At 40.8% G+C, this 22,526-nt stretch overlaps 1 protein-coding gene across 3 annotated transcripts in view; it reads right to left on the bottom strand.

Moving 5' to 3' along the window:
• Positions 1-22,043, bottom strand: part of evlb (Enah/Vasp-like b) — a 27,735-nt gene extending 5,692 nt beyond the window's left edge. Inside the window, exons 1-3 of one of the 3 annotated variants that reach the window (XM_008313171.3) lie at positions 21,053-22,043; positions 3,507-3,675; positions 2,944-3,121 (exon numbers count right to left, since the gene is read on the bottom strand). In XM_008313171.3, the coding sequence (XP_008311393.1) occupies positions 2,944-3,121; positions 3,507-3,675; positions 21,053-21,057 (352 nt within the window). In that variant the 5' untranslated portion in view covers positions 21,058-22,043. Of the gene's footprint in view, positions 1-2,943; positions 3,122-3,506; positions 3,676-13,946; positions 15,059-19,886; positions 20,006-21,052 lie in introns of those variants that run through there. The other 2 variants (XM_025056827.1, XM_008313170.3) reach the window with 2 other exon arrangements.
• Between the last annotated feature and the right edge of the window lie 483 nt (positions 22,044-22,526).

Below are 22,526 nucleotides of genomic sequence, written 5' to 3'. Positions count from 1 at the left end.
ACCAGGTACAACTTTGTGACACACAAGGCTGTAAAAGTGATGATGTTTTATAGGAAGCATTTAAAAAATGTAAGTCACAGCTTTTCTTACTACTTTTCTGACAAAGGTTCAGCCTGTATGTTACTAAGTTAAGTTAAACACGTTTGGTAAAATGCAAAAATTGTGCAAAATGCAGAAGTTTGAGCAGAAGAAAATATATGCAATTCAAATAAAGCACAAAGAGGTCAATATAATTAATCCCAAAGTATTTGAAAGTTGGCAAACATATCTAAAGTAAACTGACTGCCTTTTTAATTAACAATACTACTTTAACACAAACTGTTCCAACCTGTTCCACAAAACAAACTGCTAGGTACCAATTACAATAATGTGCGTTGTTTAAACCTGGCATGTATTCCCAGGACCAGCTATTAACACGTTAAATACATCAATTAAGTGTATTACCACACAACTATGCACACACACACACCCACACCCAAAACAATGGTCACTGTCACACAGAGAAGAGCACACAGGGCTTTACTACCTACGTACATGACATGCTGAAGAAGAGAAAGCGGCTGTAGCAGATACAGAGGCACTGACAGACCCACTCCCTGCTGACCATCTCTCACCTCCACTCACTCTTTCTCACTCCTTCACCCCATCCCTGTCCTTCCCTCTCCCTCTCTCTCTCTCGATCCTCACTGGCCGTTCTCCCCTCCTCCACCCAGCCTCTGTATCATCTGTCATCTTCCTGTAATGCACACCTTGCGGCGGCAGCAGCGCAGCGAGCATCTCTGCTTAATGTTTCAAAAGGTCATGTTAGTCTGTAGGCCATCCAGCCTTATGAACATACACAGACACACACACCTATCATAGAAAGCTCAAGTCAATACAGTTCAATAGAAACAGAAATTTCCCAAATGAACGTAAACCGTAGTTTCTAACTAAATAAGTAGTGAAGGTTTGCACAATTCGGTTCCATTTGCAATATATTTTAAGATGCTTTAATATAGATCTGATGACAGAGAAGTTTTATTAGACATTCCCATAACTAGTACCATTACTACATCTACTGTTGAGATTGTAAGTAAACGGGTAAAATCGTACACTTTTTTGGTTCTCTTCCATAAGGAATCCAGTACCGTACACCTGCACCTGTGCCCGTCCTTCAGTTTTGCAGAGTAAGGAACACACTGTAGTACTCTGCTTCTATATAGGGACGAAAAACACCCTGCAGGCTTAGAGGCTACTCTGGAGCAGAGAGTGTGTCCTGCTCAGGTGGAAAGTAGGACAATAAAAATATTTCATGGAAGTGGATACAAAATAACTCCAGTATAGATCGGCACACAGATGCCTGCTGAAATTCATCCACTGTCTCCAAGCCCTTTTTAAAGATGTATAGTAAAACATTCAAACCAATTTTGCAAGCACCAATGACGGCTTAACATTTAGACAGTAATCCATTCCAATGTCACACCAATCTATTCTGTGTCTGTGTAAAAAAACACACTCCTTACTGTACACACATGTATGACATTCCATTTCTTTGTACATTAAGGAAAAGTGTGCAGGTGTACGATGGTGGTGCAGTTGGAGTCACTGCAGTGTATTGGTCCATCTGTCTGTCAAGTGTGTGTGTGTGTGTCTTTTGTGTATGGGTGTGTTTGTATTTGTCTGATGTCACCAGAGCCTCGTTGTTTCACTTCCTGTATTATCAGACAGATGAAAAGATCTGCTCTCTGCCACAGCACCCACGGGACATCGTCTCAGTGTCTCACTCTAATTAAAGAGGCGGGAGGAGACTGTAGGGGGAGACATGGAGCTACTGCCGCTGTGGCTCGGATTGGCACACTGCTATTAATTCTTATTGTGTCTCAATCTTTCTAATTAAAACATGTGTGCTTGTAAACGCACACAGCCAGATAACACATACAGACATGTTGTCAGATGGTGATTGGCTGCAGTAATAGTAAATAAAATGTCAGCACAGATGGGCTGTTGTGTGTCTGCAAAAGTAGAGGACTGTAGTATAATGCACATGGATTAAAAAAAAAAACGAATTCTAATTAATGCATCAAAACACGGATATATTTTCTTTTTAATAAATTTAACAATAAAAAAGGCAGATTTGGACATAATTGCAACCCAAGAGTCAGTATTGTATCTTCTGCCACATATGGAAGAAAATATAATGCTCCAAATTCAAAATGAAAATTTTAAAAGTCTATTTGGTATTTTGAAAGTAATTGCAATAACAAAAAGACATCAATGAGGCTTTGGTTTTCTTCTAAATCATCCAAAGGCAGTAAAATCAAATTCTTCACACCTGCTCAAGGATCAGATGTTTCTGTCCACACTTTGGGACATAATGTCCTTGTTATTTTTAAACACACTTAGAGAAAACTTAATCCACTTATTAGTTCCATTTTTCACTAATCATGTGAAATGTAACCCCTGACCCCACCCACATGGTCAGCATTATAGATGATTAAAAATACTCAGACATGGCAGAGGAAGGCCGAAAGCTGTATGAGAAGAAATCTAGAACGATCGTAAATCAGCCGCTGCACAGCAGCAACATTAAACATTTTACTGCTCTACACACACACACACACACACCTACACAGACACAGCAAGCTACTTTTACATCTGCTGAGTGGTGTTTTTCCCATAAAGCTGATATCCTGCCCTGTACCAGGACCTTCATTAAATTGATGACCAAGCAGTTTATATTTGCCCACGTAAAATTTCCCAAACTGTGCCTGTTTTTTAATTATCGTGTGCCATAAGGTGGAACTGAGGGCCTGGTGGTTAGTGGGTAATAATACTGTGTGTGACTGTTGAAATTAGGAAATTGCACATAATGGCCTTCCTGAGTCCATGTGCCATATGTGCTAATTTATATGGCTAATAAGTGTTTGTGTTTGTGTGTTTGTGTTGCACTGTGGGGACACACACCTCCATCCTGAGCACTGAGCACGTTGAGAGCGAAGAGCATGGCGTTGGAGAAGGTGGTGGCCTCCTCTTTGCTGGCAAAATTGAGGCCATAAACCTGCCTAGCATCTCGCCACTGGTGGAAGGTTGGAGTGGCCTGGTTGTACTTGAGCCCCTTAACTATAGAGTAGTTTATTACCACCTGCAGAAAAGTAGAAGGAAGATAGAATGAATAAGGGTAAGAAGAAGATGCCCAAAAAGGGGGTAAAAATAGGGGCTGCCTTTCCAGGAGCAAGAAACATTTTTGCAGTGGAGTAAAAACTGAACAGTATTGTTTTATACACCAGTTCCTGCCGAGTTTGGCTTCGTGGGTCACTGGCTCACAGAATCACTCATGACCTCTGTCACAATGTCCTGGGTTTCTTAGTTATGATTTCCCTGGTCATAAATATTAAAATGTATCTGTAACTCTGGTTGGTTTCCAAGTTGCAAATACCACAGTCTTCCCTGCTATGTATGAAGGTACCCATGGTACTTTGATGGTAAATTAAACCCTTGACGTTATTAACAGACTATCTTCACTTCACCTGCTGATCCTGCAGCTTCACTCCCACCACTCTGAAGGTGTTGTTGGCAGTGTTGTGGTAGATGTTGATGCGACTGAATCCCTGCTGTCCAGGCTTGATGGGCACCCACTTCTTACTGGTGTCATCGTACACCATGACGGAGGCTCGCGCCTGGCAGATACTCTGCTCACTGAAGGAAGCAGACACAGACAAAAACAGACACAGGAAGAGAGTGTTAAAGAAGGCCTGACTGTGAGGCCACTACTGCTGCTGCTGCCCCCTGGACTCATTACAACAGTGGAGGGATAAATGGACATGAGAATGTCTTCAGACGCTCTCAGGTAGATCCCATATTAGAGGTACAACTCAGTCTGCCTTAGTTTTATTTTTAAATACATTTTTATTTATAATTTGTATTTTAGATTACACATTATCATTAACAGATAACATAAAAAGAGAAAGAATATCATGAACAGTGAAAGAAATCAACATTATGTTAGCAATTATTTTTTAAATAACTTTTTTTTGTGCACACGCATTTTTTTTTATTTTAATTTTTGTTTTTATTAAGAGGACACAGTAAAGTGGAGAATCAAAAATCAAGGGTTACAAAGAACAAGAACTTCAGCAGAGTTTCAGAGGTTTTGACTTGCAAATGAGCTTAACAAGAAGTGTCCCATCTGTGTCTTTTCATCTCTGCCAAGCTAAAATTAGTGGATCGAACCCTGAGGCAGAGCAAATGAGCTGCGTCAGAAAAGGGAGGGAAAAAGTCTTGCTTGGAATTTGCAGCATAAGCTAAAGCTGACAGGAAAGATGCAGAGTGATTGAACATTTAGAGAGTGAGCATATTGTCTTCTATCTGACTGAGATTAGAATAGTCTGACACTAGTCTGTCAGCCTCTCTTCCCATCTGGCAATTTGTCTCTTTATCTATCTGCCTGTACGTTTGTCCACCTGTCTTATTATCTGACATTCTGTCAGATTGTCTTATGTCTTTTTGTGTCTTGTCTCCTCTACTTTTTATCATTCACTTTCTTCTTATATTTCTGTGTTTAAGTTTGAAGTGTCCATCTATCTTTCTGACTTTTGACATGTCTTCTGTCACTGCTTGTCTCACAGAGTGACTGGTTATTACTCTGTATTTAAATATGAACTGACCCAAAGTGCAGAAAATATATCAAATAGCAAAAAAAACTTTAAAAACTTTATATATATATACTGCCCCGCGGCAAACATTTGATTTCACCAGAGACACTATTTATTCCTAGGCTGTGTTGTAATCTCTTCAGTCTTGTTGCTTCACATTACTGAAAAAAAAAAAAAATCAAGTCAAGGCCCTGAAAGCGCAACCATGTGTTTCATTTATTGACTTTAGCTTGTCCAGTGTAAATTTTTAAAAAGCAGTTTCCTGGCAAGACGCTAAAAATAGCATCAGGAACCCGGAAGCATAAATAAATGAGTTTCTTACTGTACTGGAGGATAAGCACAGAAAAGGCTGTTGTTTAAGGAAATGGTTCAGAGGAGTAGAAAACTGACTGACAGTTGTGGAGCACACATACACACGCACATATACAAGAACTCACACACACACAAACAGATACGTGCACATGTGCACAGGAAGATGAATCTACTCCAGGGCTCCACATCACACCTGTTAAAAAATTAACAATTCCTCTGCTGTGCATGAATAAATCAGATGCCTCTGAATATCCTTCTAAAGTACACATCCATGCACAACTGCATGAGCAAGTCCACTTCCTGCGTCTGTTCATGACCAACTGGTGCTGCAGTAGATTCAAGCTGACAGGAATCTCAGAGCAGAACTAGAAAACTCTTCTTCAGTCACCTTAAAAAATCAGTCCAATCAGAGAGCAGGATGATTGATGAGGGTCATGTTGGTCTAACTGTTAAGAGCACAGAACTTCTGACAATGATACTTTGACAACAAACCAGATGAATGGTGATGACCTCTCTCTCCAGCACTCTCTCTCTAGTTTCTCAAACGCACCAATGCAAGAAACAACAAAGCAGCAAGTCCTTCTTTGCTCAGGAGCAGAGGGGTCTGCTCACACCTGGACCACTGACATCCATTCATTCTAATCCACAGTGTCAAAGCGTTCACTTCCGATCTCTATTTCTGGTTCCAACGTCGAGCTGTTTGGACTCACTTTGATCTGATGCGACCTGAACGCCACATTCTTTGGACCTTTTCAAACGAATTCAGGCAGAGAAAAATCATCATTTCTCAGAGAAGAGAAATATAGATAAAATACATTTCTAAAATGCACAATAGCTGACAATTCTCATAACTGGCTACCCACTGAGGTGTACATGTAGCTGTGTCACTTCCTGTAATATGTTTCTCATCCATGTGCTGGTCTGTGTGTTTCTAGTCCGCCTTTCACACAAATCGATGCAGTTAAAACCCGTACATGTTTCTGGTCTCCGACCACAGAGTTGGAAGAAGAGCAGGCCGTTCTTACGCCACCCTGCAAACATCACTACATCAAAGTTATTGTGCTGCTCCACTTTCCAGGGCCTCGCTGCTCAAGGCAACAACAAAGAAGAATCTGCCCAAAATAAAACTGCACAAACAATGCTGTAAGCAATTCTGGGTACAATCACAGTAGGAAACTTTAATGTGGATGATGTGGTAGATTTTTTTCTTTTGTTACAAAGAGAATTTTCAGTATCACTAGTGAAACAAGTCATTATTTTTCCTATGGACAAAGCCTTTTGTTAAAGGAAGAATTGCAAGTTCTCCAGGGGCTGTCATTGATGCTGTTTTATTTTAATACTTTTTCAGGCTAGACTTAAATGGTCAATTTGCAAAAATAAATAAATAAATAAATAAATAAAACGTATGTTAAGTCATCATTAAAGAACAGACTATAACATATAATAAAATACTATATCTTAAATTGGACTTCTATGGCCGGGTGAGATAAATGTAAAGTGTCCCTGAATGAGCTTTAAGGGTGACTTCAGTTCAAACTCAAAATATGATTTCATTTGCAAACCAAACAGATCTGTCTCCTTTGAGAATTATTGCTTCTTTTTTGCATAATGAACATCCTCATTTTCGTTGTATTCATTGCAGACTGTAAGAATCTGCGACCTTGATACGGCAATCAGCTTCATTACTTTCTTGCCTAAGATTTAATTAATACAACCACTAGCTTCGCCTCTTATGGCACTTTCACTCTCATGTTGGGCTGACGTTTGGTTGCGTCATAGGATTAATTAAACTTTTCACACTTTGAATACAATAAGGTGATAAATGACTGGACAGAAGCAATTCCTACAGAGCAGTGAATCACAAAAAGTGCATTTTTGTTCAGCTGCTCAGAGAAAGAGTCAAAGACTGAGGAACGAACTGGCAGAGCAACTGTCACCACAAACTGTTTGTCTTTTCTCCTGTACAACATCCTCTGTTTCTCTAAACTGCCTGACAGAAAACTGGCACAAAAAAAGGAACGCAAACAAAGTTCTTTTACTGCATTCAAATGTGTGTGTGTGAGAACATCAAACGGAAAGAGCAGCTGTCAGCTTCAACTCTTATAACCACGTCAGGTTAAAGCTGCAGTAAAAGGAGTGTGCGTTGAACTACAGTTTTAAAAGAAAATAGAAGAATAGGTGCCGTTTCACTACTGCAGCCACAACAGGGGGCTATTTTGCTCCAATGATAGTATTTTCAGCTCTGTGTTTCTGAAACCCTCGTCCACTGCCAACTGTTACTTCACGAACAATGAGTGACGGAAAGTGTGTCCCAGTTTCACTTTCTTATGCAGCAGCTTCAGTGAAACTCTTCATGTTCGAGGCCAAACACGTTGGCTTTGCAGAATTGGGCAAGAAACTTGTTGGACTTGGAGCTGTAATACTCATACCCGCCTGAAGATGATTTCCTTATTTACAGTGTTATTATTTATCTATTATTATGTAAGCAGTTCTCTATTTACTCATGATGATCGATTGTTCGATTTAAAACACCATTAGGAACGTAACACAAGACAACATCTGTCATAGTGAATCATCCAGAGAGCTTTAAAGACCACAGTTAAAGGAAGAATTTAATGATCGACTGCAAATGCAGTATAGCATTACATGTGTGTGTGTGAGTGTGTGGCACTTGTTTGTTTATGAGTGGAGGCATGTTTATGTGCAGATCTGTGACAAATGGTTTTAAAGATAAAATAAACTGTCAGACTGGTTTGCAGACCGGTTACAGAAGCATCTTGTTTACATTCTTGAGGCTTTGGTGGTGAAGGAGAGACATGGATATAATGAAGTGGGAAACATATTAGACCAAGAGAAGAACAACATGGTTATCAGGCTCTCATGTAAACTGTTTTTTAATGCCAAAACTGATCAAATTTCAAATGGAAAATCTATAAAAATCCAACCTTGGCTTCAGTGAGTTACAAGTTACTGGAGGGTTGTCATTCACTCTGTTTTTCCGACTGTTACAGACGAAAACCTGACTGATTCCATCAGATATTTCAAGGGAGAGCTATGCTGTGAAAAATATAATTGTTATATATAATAAAGGTGAACGTTGTACACTAACACCAACAACAATTAAACCAGCTTGTTGGTCGTTTTACTGTAAGACCAGATCATTAACCACTTGTGTTCAAACTGTTGAAAATGTGAATCCAAACTGAGGAAAAAAAAAGTTTCATTTTCGAAGTCTTGTGCCATCTCTCGCTGGCCTAATTTATGCACACTCTTGTGAGACCAATTACTTCCTCTTGGCAGTACAATAAAGTATTGTTATACAGTTTGATGAGCACTAAAAGACCTCTTAGCAAGTGAGCTGAAGAAGCTCAGACTTCACAGACTGGAAGGAGCTCAGCGTAATTTGTTGACGACTTTGAAGGTAAATTACTTCCGGCTTTTATAAAGGCTTTTTTTTCCAAATGATTTCTGGACATACCAGGTATTAAAACATTGTATGTATAGAGTACATTCTATAGATAAATATCTCCATGATGAAAAGAAGATTGAGCAGAAAAGGTGAAAAGAACTGCAGTATTAGTCTTCAGTCTCTCTGCTCCTAATTACAGAACCTCTGACACCAAATCACTGACTCACTGCAAGGCTGCAGCTGTGTATTAGCACAGTTTCTTCACTCTTACTGGTGTGTGAGGCCCGTCTCTGCCTTCAAGGCTTGATAAGCATGGTGCAGAGTGAAAAGAGCATCTTTAATGATTTGTTATGTCAGCTGTAAATTTGGGAATGTTTCATTGATTTATTGTTCAGTTTTTACTAGCTGGCTGTTTCATTGATTTATTGTTCAGTTTTTTTTATTTATGGTCATGGAAGTTACTAGCTGGATCACCATCAATGGCTTTTTGAAGCTTTTGAATATCAAGCTAAAATCAACAGATAAGTTGCAGATAAGACAAACTGCAGCTGATCTCAACTCCCAGACTTTCTATTGAAACGTTAAAAGAAAAATTTCAATGTAGAATCAAGAGTTTTTTACAGTGTGATAAAGGTGCTGTCAACTGTAATGTTCTATGTATGATCTATACAAGTATAATGATGTCAGACAGTTGCTGTGTTTGGCTTAAAAACTTATGACAACATCTTTTCACAAAGTAACGGAGAATCCAAAAGGTCTCAAGAGTTTACCTGAGTCTACTGAGTCTACCTTAAACAGTTATTAGTACAACGTCCTGCTCACTTCCTGTTGAAGGGAAACACAATATACAATAAAGGACTGTGTCAGAACTCAGTTGACCTGCACACAGAATAAAACAGAAAATAACAGACCACCTCAGCACCAGGGATTTAGACTGGAGATGGGCCTTTATGTCTCCACCAAGACAGACAAATCCTCTGACATAACAGACGCGCCAGCAGAGAGAAAACAGGGTCAAAAGATGTCTGATGAGTTTGTCTGCAGTGCTGAACAAACTACTTAATCTGGAATGACCTCCGTCTCACAGTCACAGCTGAGATCTATCAGCGTGCATGTGAATGAGATGTAAATTATTCCAGAGCAGGACAGTCACCTAAAGCAACACTCCTGACATTTTGGGAAAAGGGCACATTATAATACAGTAGAGTAGATGTGATATGAACAGCCGCTAATAAATATGCAGCTAAAATGTAATGTTATGGTAGTTTTGTAATGCAAAATTTGATTTATTTTATGTGACAATTGCTGCATTTTTTTGCACATTTCTATTTTAAGCAATGAACTGTTTTTAAACATTTTATTCCAACCATTGTTAAGCGGAAACACATTCAAACAAAATTCAATACCTGCATTTGAACAAAGTGTGATTCAACTATATTCCACGTGTGGAAGGAACAGCTTCTTGTTAATTAAGTATCCAGACATTCCTGTCTGCTGTGTTCGGCTTAATGAACATCTGATAGAACGTCTACAGCCTCTGGCTGAAGTCTCCCATCTGACACTGAGCTCTACTGCAGAAATATTAAACCAGGGTAAGGCCATTTTTTCCTTACACGGCAAAAGACAAAGTAAAGACAAAAGAAGTGAAGGGTTGAATGTTTAACTATGAAAATTAGCGGTGAAGGATCAGTATCTTTTTTTAACATTTTAATTCTAACAAAAACTCCTGTGCAGCCCCATAATTAAATTTTTTTTTCATGCATGTAATGTGAAAATACAGCAGGCAGAATTTTTTTCATCAGCTTTGCCAATATCTTACATACACTCTCTCTAATATCCTGCAGAATGCCAAGAGCAGTCCATGTATCTGAGGTCTTAGGTACATAATGCTGTTTTTATTAATTTTTGGAAGGTCATTTCTTTTTGTTGAATACTGGAAAAATGTGGTCCAGATACCATGTGTCCCCCGGGGGCCACCCGTTACATAGTTTAGCTAAGAGACCCAAGAACATTTGTGAACCTCACCACTGGTACGTGTGTTTGTGCATCACTAAAGGTACATCAAATAAACTGACCTATCAAAGCACAGTACTGTACATATTTGTAAAATTTTAATCAATCAGGTGTGTAAATGGAAGGTCCTCCACACTTTACCCATTTTGTTGTACATGTTTTAGTGGCGTAAATGCCCATAGTCTACCATTAGTCCAGACAGGTAAACAAATCAAATGGTTGTGCAGACAAGCCTAAACCTCATGGTAATAGGAGGTAAAAGCAATACAAGGAGGGTAAAAACAAGTACCAAAAGATGGAGAGACAGAGAAGGTGCATTAGGAATATCAAAGGATAAAAAGAAAGACAGGAAAAAACAGAGAAAAGGAGAAGAAAAAGAAGATGGCGATGGGCAAGTATGACTTTAAAAATGTATACAGACACAAGGGAAATATTTCCCAGCAGAGAGGTGAGAACATTGTTGTAGCATTAACAATGCACTGCAGGAAAAACAAGGAAGGAAGGAAAGTGAAGGGAAGACGCTGAGGAGATGCCTGGAGGCTCAGCTGTGTCACATACATGAGGACATTTACTGTAACTGCTGCTGTTTACCAGTGTTCAACCTCACCAACAAACACACAGCAAGTGAACACACATACACACAGAGTAAAGACATGTTTACATGTGGCCCATTTTCCAGTTGAGTATATGAACAAGGCCATTGGGTTAAGTGCTTTCTAGTGCAGACTACAGTACAACCTGATTCACGTTCACAGGCATCTGTAATTAGTGGAGTCATCCTCCAAAAAATACTACACACCACTATAGTGTACATCAATACCCTATATGCCATTAATACTTTATACTGTATCAATATACTTAACATGTGGCTATGTGCCATTTCCATTCCATTAGCCCAAAGTAATGAAGTCACAGTTTGTTTGTTTTTTTGCGAATAAAATATAAATTAAAAGTGTCTTCTATGGTAAGGGTGTATGATTGGTCAAACTATTTCAATGTAAATCCTTCGAGCCTTTTGGATTGAATTGATATGATCTAGATCACAGTATGTTTCCTTTTTTTCAAACCTGGTGGTAAGAAATCCACACAGGAAAACCAAAAGAATGTTTTCTTTTAATACAAGCCAGTGAATGTAATTTAAAACGTCTTCAAGTCTATTGTTTTTTAATTACATTGAATTTCTCAGAATGAGCTGCGATTCAGAAGGATTTAGTTTGTGTCTGTACCTCAAGGCTGTGGAACAGAACGGTTCCCTCTCCTCCGACCATTGTTTTATGTGCAGTGTTTGTGTGTCTGTATAATTGTGTGTACATATGTGCGTACATGCACGTATACGTGAGCTCTCACTAACCGGTCGATGCTGGTTGTCATGGTTATCTGGCTATACTGTGGCTCGGTCACCATGGAGCCTGGGCTACCTCTAATATCCCAGAATGCAATGTTTTTTTCCAAGGTGTGTTTCACACCAACGAGCTAAACTCAAACATTCATGTATATTATTTTCCATTATTTATTTCCATCCTCCTTTAAATTCCGTAGCCACATGTCCCACTCTTTTACTTTCATATTTACAGTCCACTCACTCTTCCTTTTGCCTAGCGTTGCTTTCCTCACCATCCCCCCTCTCGTCTCCTGCTCTCTCACTGTCCTTTCCTTCTCCGTCTCCCTTCTGTTTCTTCTTCACTCCAGCTCTGATATCCTCATATGGTTTCAAATATGGATACGCCAAAGTTTTGCTTCTTCAGCTGTATTTCTAAAAACCTGAACATAAATGGATACAGCAGACCACCTAAGCTGTGTGTGTGTCTGTGTGGGCTTTGTTTATATGTAGCCCCCTTGCTGTGAAGAAGAGAAGAGGTGCGAGGCACAGCTGGAATTGTGCCAGACTGTGGTTATTTCTTTTCCTTCTTTCATTACACGGACACATCAAACACTGATATTTGCTGACATTTCTGGATGTGCGCTGATGAAGCCCTTTCCCTGAAGGTCACTGAGTGGAGGCTGCAGCGAAAGTGTTTAATTGTTTATAAGGTTTTAAACAGTCAATAAAATATCTGGTTAAAAAAGACAGATACAAAAAACAAAAAGAAAAAATAGTCTGTTAACTGGGCTAATTTAGAATAAAAAGTAAAACAATTCAAGTCTGGCTCATGAAATGTCAGAGCAAATTTTAATTATGGTGAGAAAGACCAAGACAACTCCAGCTCTTCTTGGTTTGTGTGGCTGTTAAACTCCAACTGTACATACTGTAGGACCAAATGTCAGATTTTAACAAATGTGTTTGAAAAACTAGTTTCATATAAGAATAACCTTTAATTTAGAGATTTTATCTAAAAGTAATCCCAATCTTCTAACCTGTGAAATCTTCTTCTTTTTAATGGTAAGTGACATCCCTACAGTTGCATTACTGTTCTATTTTTCACTGGTTATCATGCCCAGCCTAAAAAATCAAACCACCTGCAAAGGAATGAATGACGCCACCCTACGCTCTTGGCTGCCCGTCGCACAACAAGGATTTCTTTTGTTTGAGTTTGTACTTTTTTGTTCAGTTTTTCTGTCTCCGTTTGCTGTTCTTGTCTGGTCTTTTCCACTGGTGACATCAAAAATCGTGGCCAAGCTGTGACAGTGACACACTGTGGCTCCATCAAGCTGCTCTTGCCTGCAGCTACATCCAAACTAAAAGCTGCTTAGTGGCGCCCAACTCTGGCCATGTCCCTTAAAGCTGCACTAATCATAGCTATTATAGGAGAATTGTCAAATGTACACACAGCAGATTACATGGAAATCTACTGTAATGGATGGAAAAACTACATGCATGGCTGACCCTTCAATAAAAATATAGTTACATGTGCCTGACTGAAGAAAACAATGTTCTGATTTTCATGTCGCTCAGCATCTTTTGCTCCATGCAACAGCTCCATCCTGCATGATTTCATCCTAACAAGACAAAGACAAGGTAAGCTGTTGCATATCTGAGCATGCGTCCTCCACAGCTCTACAACTATGACGACAGGCGTCGGCTGGCGATGCAACAAGCCGCCCTGTCTGAACATTTTCACTGTGATTGGTGAGAAGGAACAGAAGAGGGAAGAGAGAGACGCAAACACAAGAGAACAAAAGAACCTCAGAAGGAGACACCAGGAGGACCACACCAGCCATGGGTCTCCGGATCACAAATGTTAAGACAAATGCACCACTGTCACCCCCGCTGTTAAACTTGGCAAGCTCCTCCATAGGCCATCAATGCCCTCTGCTTTTCCCCTGAGCTCTACACTTTTCTGCACAGCTAGCAGACATATTAGCATGCAGCCCCATCCCCCTGCAAGGACAAGCCACTGCTCACAGCAGCAGCAGTCTTCATACACAGAAATGCTTCATATGCAACAGCAGCAGCAGCAGAAGCAGCAGCTAGAGATCTGTCAGATTGCCATGATGCTTTGGCCACATAATGGTTAAATCCAAAAGGCTCCAACACTGACAAAAGCAGACACAGAACAAAATGACTCCACCACCATCTAGGAATGACTTGAGGATCCCTCTTCTATTTATGGAGCCTTCCTTTCCCACCCTTGGATGCTTACCTGACTTTGAACTCAGCAAGCTGTGGCTGAGCCCCCGGCTCTGCACAGTAGATCTGAGGGAAGTAAAACCTGTGAGACTGGAGGTTGATGTCCATGGTGTCAACACACAGCAGACACAAAAAGTCAGCTACTCCACCAACAGGAAAACTGATTTTTTTTTTAAAAGTTTAATATCTGAATTGTCCGTGAGGCTTTCTTCCCTTTTGGCTTGACGCTCACGTTGTAGTTAGTGACACAGGTAAGTGTCCAGTGAAATCATCTCCAGTCACCTTCTCCACTAATGGTCACAAGACTGGAAGGCTGCAGTCAGGAATGCATCCCACTCCTCTTCAACTCCTCTCCGAACACTAAACGTTCAATCACTTCTGCTGCCTGACACCCAGCAGACACACTAACCTATTTCCCGACTAGCAGCCACTGTACACTCAGCAGCTGGGAGTACGAGAACAAAGATGACTCCTCGGAACGATGATGCCTCTTAAAAGAGCAGGAGTGACAAAAAATAATCCTGCGTTCAGTCAACAGTTCATCCTTTGGAAAGTGGAGACGAAAAATGTGTAAAAAATTAACAAGCATTTAAAAAATACGAGGGAAAAAGAGGTTTAAAAATGGAGAGCAGCTCTTCGTACACATACATACAGAGACAGAACGCCTTATAGACAGAGAGAAAACGAGTGAGAGAGTGAAAACGGGTGAGAGAGAGAAAGGGATGGAGGTGCTCTGAGGCGTTGCCCTCGCACTGCCTCTCCTTTCTGTGTCTCATTGGATTACCTCCTCCCTCACCATCCGCCTCCCTCCTCCTCCCTACACCCCTCCATCCCTCCCATTCCCCCCTCCCAGCTGTGACATGAGCGATGGGCTGCTAGCCCCAGAGGCTGCTGGTCCTACCCCTCCTCTTCCTCCTCTCCTCTCCTCCTGCTCCCTCTGTTCTCCTATGCAGGTTACAGGATTGGCTCAGACAGGGATGCGTAAGAGCAACGAGAGGGAGGAGCAACAGATTTTAATTCATCTGCTGGCTCTCGTCTTTTCTCGCATGTGATCTAATGTGTCATGTCAGTCTTGATCGGAGCTAGTAGTACAACGGCCTCATACACTTACACACACACACTCTTCCTCTCTCTCTCTCTCTCTCTCTCTCTCTACATGTTCATTAACAAAAAAATATTGATGAAAGAGAAAGCGACATCTTTCTGCAGTAACTAACTAAAACTAAATATACATAAAAACCGTGTGTAGTTCTTTAAATGTGCATTAAATTACATAACACAATACAATACAATACAATACAATTTCATAAAATATTTTAAAGAGGTCAAACCAACATTGAGCCACATCTGAATCTGTACTATTCCTCCACTGGACAATTTTATACAGATATGTGTAGATTGTATGCTTAATAGTAAGTGGTGTGTGTGTGTGTGTGTGTGTGTGTGTGTGTGTGTGTGGCTCCAACACTAATCTTATTCCCCACCACAGGACGCTGCCTGTAACTAATAAATCCTTCTCATATTTACCGTACGCCCTCTGACACAGCAGGAGAAATCCAATCATGCCAGTGGTCTCTGTCACCCAGCTGACATCACCCACATCTGCCCTGTTGGGATTTGCCAAGAGTAAATCTAACTGACAAGACAACAGCCATAGAAATGTTGCATGACAGACACACCCAGTGCAAGTAAAATATATTTGTCATTGATTGTGAACTTTTCACAGACATAAAAAAAGATAATCAACATTAGTTTTGCAAATATCTACAGTTGGCTAATGTAGTACTAACATGGAAATGAGGTTTAAATTCAGATCTGTGACATTGTCTGCACAGGTTTGGAGGAAAACACTGATTTTACACGTCTTTAAAAAATAAATATTAAGTCAAGATTTGCAGGGGGGGAACATAACAGTAAATTGATCTGGTTCCTAATAAATAACATAAATGAATAGCTTAGAGTCATGGTTGTTCTATGTAAAATAGCTATAAGACTGAGCCTCATTATTATCAGTATAATCAACCCTCCGTTGTTCTTGATACATGTACAACAACAGAAAATACTTCTTGGCTCAGTTCCTGAAAAACAAGTGTAAAAGGAAAAAGGACTAAGAATCATTTGTCCTGACAGATGGTTGTTGCCACCTGTGGGTGTACTGTGGGGGTTCTGAAGGATTCATTCACTACAGGAACAATCGACACAGTCTGTACACACGATGGTAAAATCAATGACAAAAATTCTTTTAAATTACTGCCCGACCTGAGCGCCAGCCTTTACTCTGGGTCACTTCAGGGCATCGATCAAAGCAGGTCAGCTGACCTTCATTTACAGTGCAGCAAATGTACTTTTGTCTTCATGAAGAGGTGTGGACAAAATGACTGTTTGATTGCGATGGACAATCAAACAGTGTAAGACAGTAAAACCAACAGAGGGGGAGAGAATGGAGGGATTACAGATGGGGAGGAGGGGAATTATTAAACAATCAACAGATGAAAAGGGGTTAGAGTGAGGGGAGATAGACAGTCTGACAGATGGACACAGACAGGTAGAGGGAGGTGAAGTCTTGGGTGAGATGGAGATAAGGAGAGGGAAGGAAAGTCAGAAGGAGGGCAGGAGCATTAGAAACAGGTGCAAATATGGAGAATACATCGAGGGACTGAGATCCACTTTTTATTTACGCAGTAAACCCATCCCCCATCACTTCCTGCCTCCATCACAGGTTAGACCTCGGCAGCAGCCGATTGTATTTTAATCTTCAAAACCTCACACACCTCGCTCTCCCCTGGCTGCTCAGGACAGATGTTCAAACTGGTCACAGCAGGAAAAAATCCAGGTGATAGTATTCCCAACAGCTCTGATCCATTCCAGATTGTCAGCACTAAAACACATTAGTAACACCTGGGATTCTGCTGCTGAGACCTAGGCCTGTATACAAGAAATGATGGTAGACGCGGCTTTAAGGGTTAGGGCTGGAAATGGCAATAAACCAGCAGGGGGCGGAACTGCTGGTAGCACAGAAAGGACTAAAGAAAAAAGAGGCAACTTCACACGTGCTTTATGGCATTTTCCTGTTGAATATATGGCATTTACTAAAATATAATCTATTACACAGGCTCTTCAACAGTACAGTGCACTGTGCACTATTATCTCCATATGTCCAAAGCCCCCTGCTGCTCCATTTGGATTTATAAAAGTTAAGTGTACCAGCTGTTCCCTTCATGGTTATCCACAGCAGATCATCTGCCTCCTCTGCTTCAACCCCAACCATCTCCATGTCCTCTGTCACAACATCCACAAACGCCTGGAAACTCCATCTCCAACATCCATTGTCAAATATATTTACTATCTCTCCTTAACACGTCCAAACCTTATCAATCTCTACTCTCCAACTCTTAATTTTCAACTCAGCCTTTTGTCTCTAAACCATTAATCACAGCAGGTCTCACTACTGTCTTATAAACCTTCCCTTTTCAATATACTGCTATTTCTGATATCACTACTCCCTCTACTCCTTGCAGATATATGCATTTTTTTCAGGTAAATTACTTTAGTCTCTACTATACAGACTCTCCTCTATAGTGAGGACAGGGAGGTTTTCTCCGTACGACGGCCTTAAATTCTTGCGCATAGTTTTGCAGCTGTGTGTGAGGATGTACAGCTGCTGTGGCTTAGCTCTGACTGCTCCACAGTTCAAATATACACACTGTCAGACTGACACCAGAGCCTGGCGCTCGTATGTTCTACCGTGTTGGCAATGCTTCAATTCTAATCCTTTCAGTGTCTCCAGGGCAGAGACGGAACAGCAGAAAATGTGTCTCTGTCCAAACACATACAGATTACAATGTGTGACTCTTCACCCACATTTGTAACTCACATGATGATGAATGGGATACATGTGATGAAGAAAAAAGTTAAATGGCCATTGTGTGAGATTGAGCTCCAATTTGTGTTTCTGTCTGGGAAGAAATTACACGTAAATAATGTGTCTAACAAACTGTTTGATTAACCTAGAAATGATTTTTTCTCCCTGCCTCTCAGCATCATGTCTCTGTCTCCAGAGACCTCGCTCTGCACAAGTATGACTCACTGCTGTCACCTGAAATGCACTGTGTTTTTATTACACAGATCTGCCGTAGAGACAAGGATTGTGACCTCGGACCTGATGCTGGAAATTGCTCGGTGTGTAGCATCTCCCTCCATTCTGTCTGTATATTGTGAACATTTTTACATGAGTCACAGATGTGATGTGGCTGTAGCACTGTGCAGAGGCTTTACTGTAAATAAATAATTAAAATAAATTTGAAATAAATCTGTAAAATAATCCCAGTCACTGCAGGTGTAGGTAGCATCACAATTTTAAGGAAGTGTGACTTTATTTTTAATAACCTTTAGAATGAAGGTTAAATAGAATTATAAACATCTGTAAAACACTAGCTGAAAACACCTCAGGATTAAGGATGAAGCCTGTGATGTGATGAAGACAATGTGCTGTTCAACCTCCAACAACCAGTGAAACTGAAGCTGGTGCTTATGACTGTGATCTACAGTGTAAACACTGCCACGTCAATGATTGTCTAACAGGTCAGAGGGTCATTCAAACACACGGTTTATTCCCTGACACGTCTGCGAACTCAGCTGAACCAGAACCATGCCTTAGCAACGACAGTTACGACGACTTCACCTCTCAGGTGCTGCAATAACACCAAACACACTGACAAAATCATGTAGGTCGAACACACACCACTAAGTGCTCCTGTCAATACACATCAGGCACCAGCGGTGACAGATGATGGATCGATGCGAGCCACACTTGGCTTTTAGAGCATATAATGAAACGTGGTCTATGTAAATAGAGGAGGTGGCATTGGTGGGATGTGTGGGCGGGGTCTGCAGGCAGCACCGCACATCAATCCTGTTTATGAGATGGGAGGTACAGACATCAAAACATAAAGAGATCATCTGGTGTGTATACATGTCACACATTCACTGCCTGATGTCGGGCACGAAACAAAGAAGTATAAATCTATTTCTGGGATGCGTTTTCCTTCTGTTTCACTTTAGATCTTCCTGGATTTGAAAAAGGTGTTTTTAGGTTATATTTTAAAGAAGTACAATTCTACAGAGGACTAAAATAGAAGTCCTGAAACATTTTTTAATTATCTGCTGTAGGTCAGAGGTTTTGGGTTTTTTTTTTTTTAGTCAGTACGAAACTAAAAACCGTGTTGTTATTGACACAAGATTAGGAAAGACAGTACATTTTTTTATCATCAGCCCTGAACCTAGAACAGAGGTCTTCAATGTGTCAATCATCCTCCATAACAGAAAACAGAATCAAATATTAACTAAATTAAGTGTAGGTAAAGATAACAGCGCTAAGTTTTCCAAGAATATATTTCAAACTGACTTTTTCAGTCAGTGAATATACCTTCATTTTATTTATGTTTAAAAGTATGAATTCTAAACACAAATACTGACAAGGAAACACTGTCTTATTTCCTTATCATCATGCAGTATGGAGTCTGACCTTGACTAACGTACACATGACCAGCAGCTCACAGCACTGAGGTCAGGGCTAATTAGATCACAGTACAACACATCAGGTTGTGGTATGAACCACCAACTAGGACACACACACACACACACACACACTGTACAGCTGTGAGAGCTCCATAGATACAAAGCATTCCCATAACTTTGTCCTGAAAAACAATATAGATGCTGACAGCAAAACAGGTATAAATCTATACAACTTTGTGAGGTCAAAACACAGCAAATTTTAAAATTCAGAATTTGACAGGTATAAATCTATACAACTTTGTGAGATTGGTCAAAACACAGCAAATTTTGAAATTCAGAATTTGAAAAAAAAACCAGATCATCTAGGGATGCAGCACAGTAAATTTGACCTCTTGTCTTTATCATTGTCATGTCAAGTGTTGTTGTTGTGCCTCACCTTGTCTGTGTCTCCACAGGTCAACTTCCTGTCTGTCTGAATCCACAGCCTTGACTTTCCTGTCCCTACCTCCCTCTATGTCTCTCCTCTTTTCTAATGTGCTCCACCTAGTGTCTAATCAGCATTTCCCCTCTGTCTCCTTATATTACCAGGGTCCCTGTTACTACTGTGTAATTTTTATCCGGGTTTTTTATCTGAGTGACTCATCTCCGTGGAGTCTGTTGTTCAGACGTTTCTGTATCATAGAATCCCCAATATTCTGCAGAAGGTACCCAACACAAGATACACTAACTGAAGCATATAGGCACCACACTGCAAACAGCCTCACAATAAAAAAACCAAAAAATATGAAAAGTACGATTTTTTTTCAAGATGTTGTAGTTTCAGCAGCTGACATCTTGAGACAATTCTTACATGGGTTTGATGCCACCATTGTGTAAACAAACAGCTGATTTGACAAAGGTGATGACAGGACTGGCTGATGGAAATGACAGCCATGTTCCCACTCTGACCTCAGGGCACAAACCCACACTTTACTTCTCAAGCATGAAGAGCCTTACACACACTTTTCAGTGCCAAGACCAATTAGACTAAACCCAGACTTCCTCCAACTCATGGTCGTCCTGTGCCAAATGCTTCTCCTGCCCTACCCACCAACGCAGCAGCAGCATCCCAGAAGCTGATTGGCTGCTGTGCAGAAGCATGGAAATAACAACTCAGCACAGAGGCTCCTGCAGCCAGCAAGTAGGAAGTGCTCTCGCATCCTCGCGTCTGGGTGCTGTGGAAGCTGACTGGTCCGGGGCTGGAAAGGTGTGCCAAGGTGCGCGTGCGTACGCGTGCACACACAGGGCAGGGGTGTGTTACATTGGAAAAACCAAAACACGTGAGGTTACTGTGAAAATGCAGTATCACCCATCGTTTAATATTCCTCATGCAAATACTACAGACGTCCGTGTTCGTGTATTCTGTAGACAAACACACGCACACACACACAAGCGCGCCTGCATCTCTGCATCTGCAGCTTCTAAAATGTGAAACAGCGTCATCCGTCAGGTACAGTGTCAGTCAGCAGGAGACAACACAGTCCTCTACATAATTTACGTGAAATCCCAGAATGATGCGCAGTTTTTTCCCAGCAGCGTCCTTTTCTGCGTTCTCGTGCTTACCTCATCTTCCCCTCCTGTCCTCCGCTCACCGGGAAGGATGATGATTTTGCTCCTGCTCACAGCTGCTGTGTCCTGCACTCTGGTTTAAAAATAATCCAAATGCAACAGTTTTAATACAAGCAGACAGCTGCGCTGCCTGCAGGCGACCGGGACGTGGGGAGATGGATGGGTGGATCAGTGGATGGATGGACAGGGCAGATGTTGAGGTTGGAAAAAGCCGAAAGGTTTTCAGGTCTGTCTGTGGGTTATATAAAAACAAATGTTCTCCAGTGTTCTTCAGGCTGGTGGGTCGATGGAGAACATTTCACAGCGCTGCAGGCTGCTGTTCAACGCCGGGTGGAGGAGTGTCTGTCTGCGGCTGCTGAGGTGCCATCTTTACCCCAATACAACCACTGGGACAGGGAGAGAGAGAGAGAGAGAGAGAGAGTAGGGGAGAGGTGGGGTTGGTTTTGCTGCACGGTAGCGCCCTCACTGTGAGGATATCATCACCGCACATGCAGGTGTAGGGACCAGACACCTTAATCCCCTAGTTTAAGTTTTGTTTTTGTTTTTTTTATAACACAGCCATAATAGTTGGTCCTGTTTGTAATGGGTTTGTGGCCACATGGTTCAGTAGTGGGGATGCCTTACTTATGCCTTACAGTTTAGTTTAATTTTAAATTAAAATTATTTGTGTTTGTTACAGTGTAGGTGTTTACCATATAGTGCATTTTTAAAAAAGACTATGGAAAATGCTCCCTCTGTTGGATGGAGGGTGCTATAACAAGGGAGTTTGAACGAGTGTGAGTGTCAGAGTATGAGATGGAACTAACAACACAGTAGCTCTAGACCAACATAATTTATTTTATCCACTTTGATTTAGAGCTATTGAACCAAATATTGCAACTATGCAGTACTGTCATATTTCATTGGATTACCTGCCTAGAGCTTTATCTCCACAGGAGGGCGCTGTGGTTAAGCTTATTTGTGGTCATGTATCCTTTTTAAGAAATTCCAGTTGTAAACTGTTACTCTCACACGAATAGTTTAAAAATCAACTTACACTTGGACCCACGGTGCAGTAAAAAGAACACTTGATTTTAGTTTTATAAATATTATTGAACTACACCAGGACCCGCTGGCATTTTACTGTGTCTTTGTTAGAGTAAGAAATAGTATCTTGTTCTTGTTCAGAGATTTTGAAGAATTGTTTTAGTGCAGATCTGTGGTGCAAGACGTGATACTGATAATACCTGGAAGGCAGAGTGAGTACTAAATGCCAAAACACCTCTTTACACTACCTTGTATTTTTACTTCAGTGGAAACTACATCATTTACAGCTTGGAGGTTTGCCATTCCCCACTTTGACTCTGGTTGAAAAGGTCACAGTACATGATTTTCAGCACTTTCCTGCTCATACAGTGCAGATTGTCCATTAGTGTCCCGACAGCTCTGGTCATCATCGAAGAGCTGCACTGCTTGTTCCCAAGTGATT

Source organism: Cynoglossus semilaevis, chromosome 7 (genome assembly GCF_000523025.1).
Source record: "Cynoglossus semilaevis isolate Cse_v1.0 chromosome 7, Cse_v1.0, whole genome shotgun sequence".
Classification (NCBI taxonomy): Eukaryota; Metazoa; Chordata; class Actinopteri; order Pleuronectiformes; family Cynoglossidae; genus Cynoglossus; species Cynoglossus semilaevis.
Note: the sequence above shows the minus strand (reverse complement) of the source record. Positions and strands in the feature narration are given on the sequence as shown.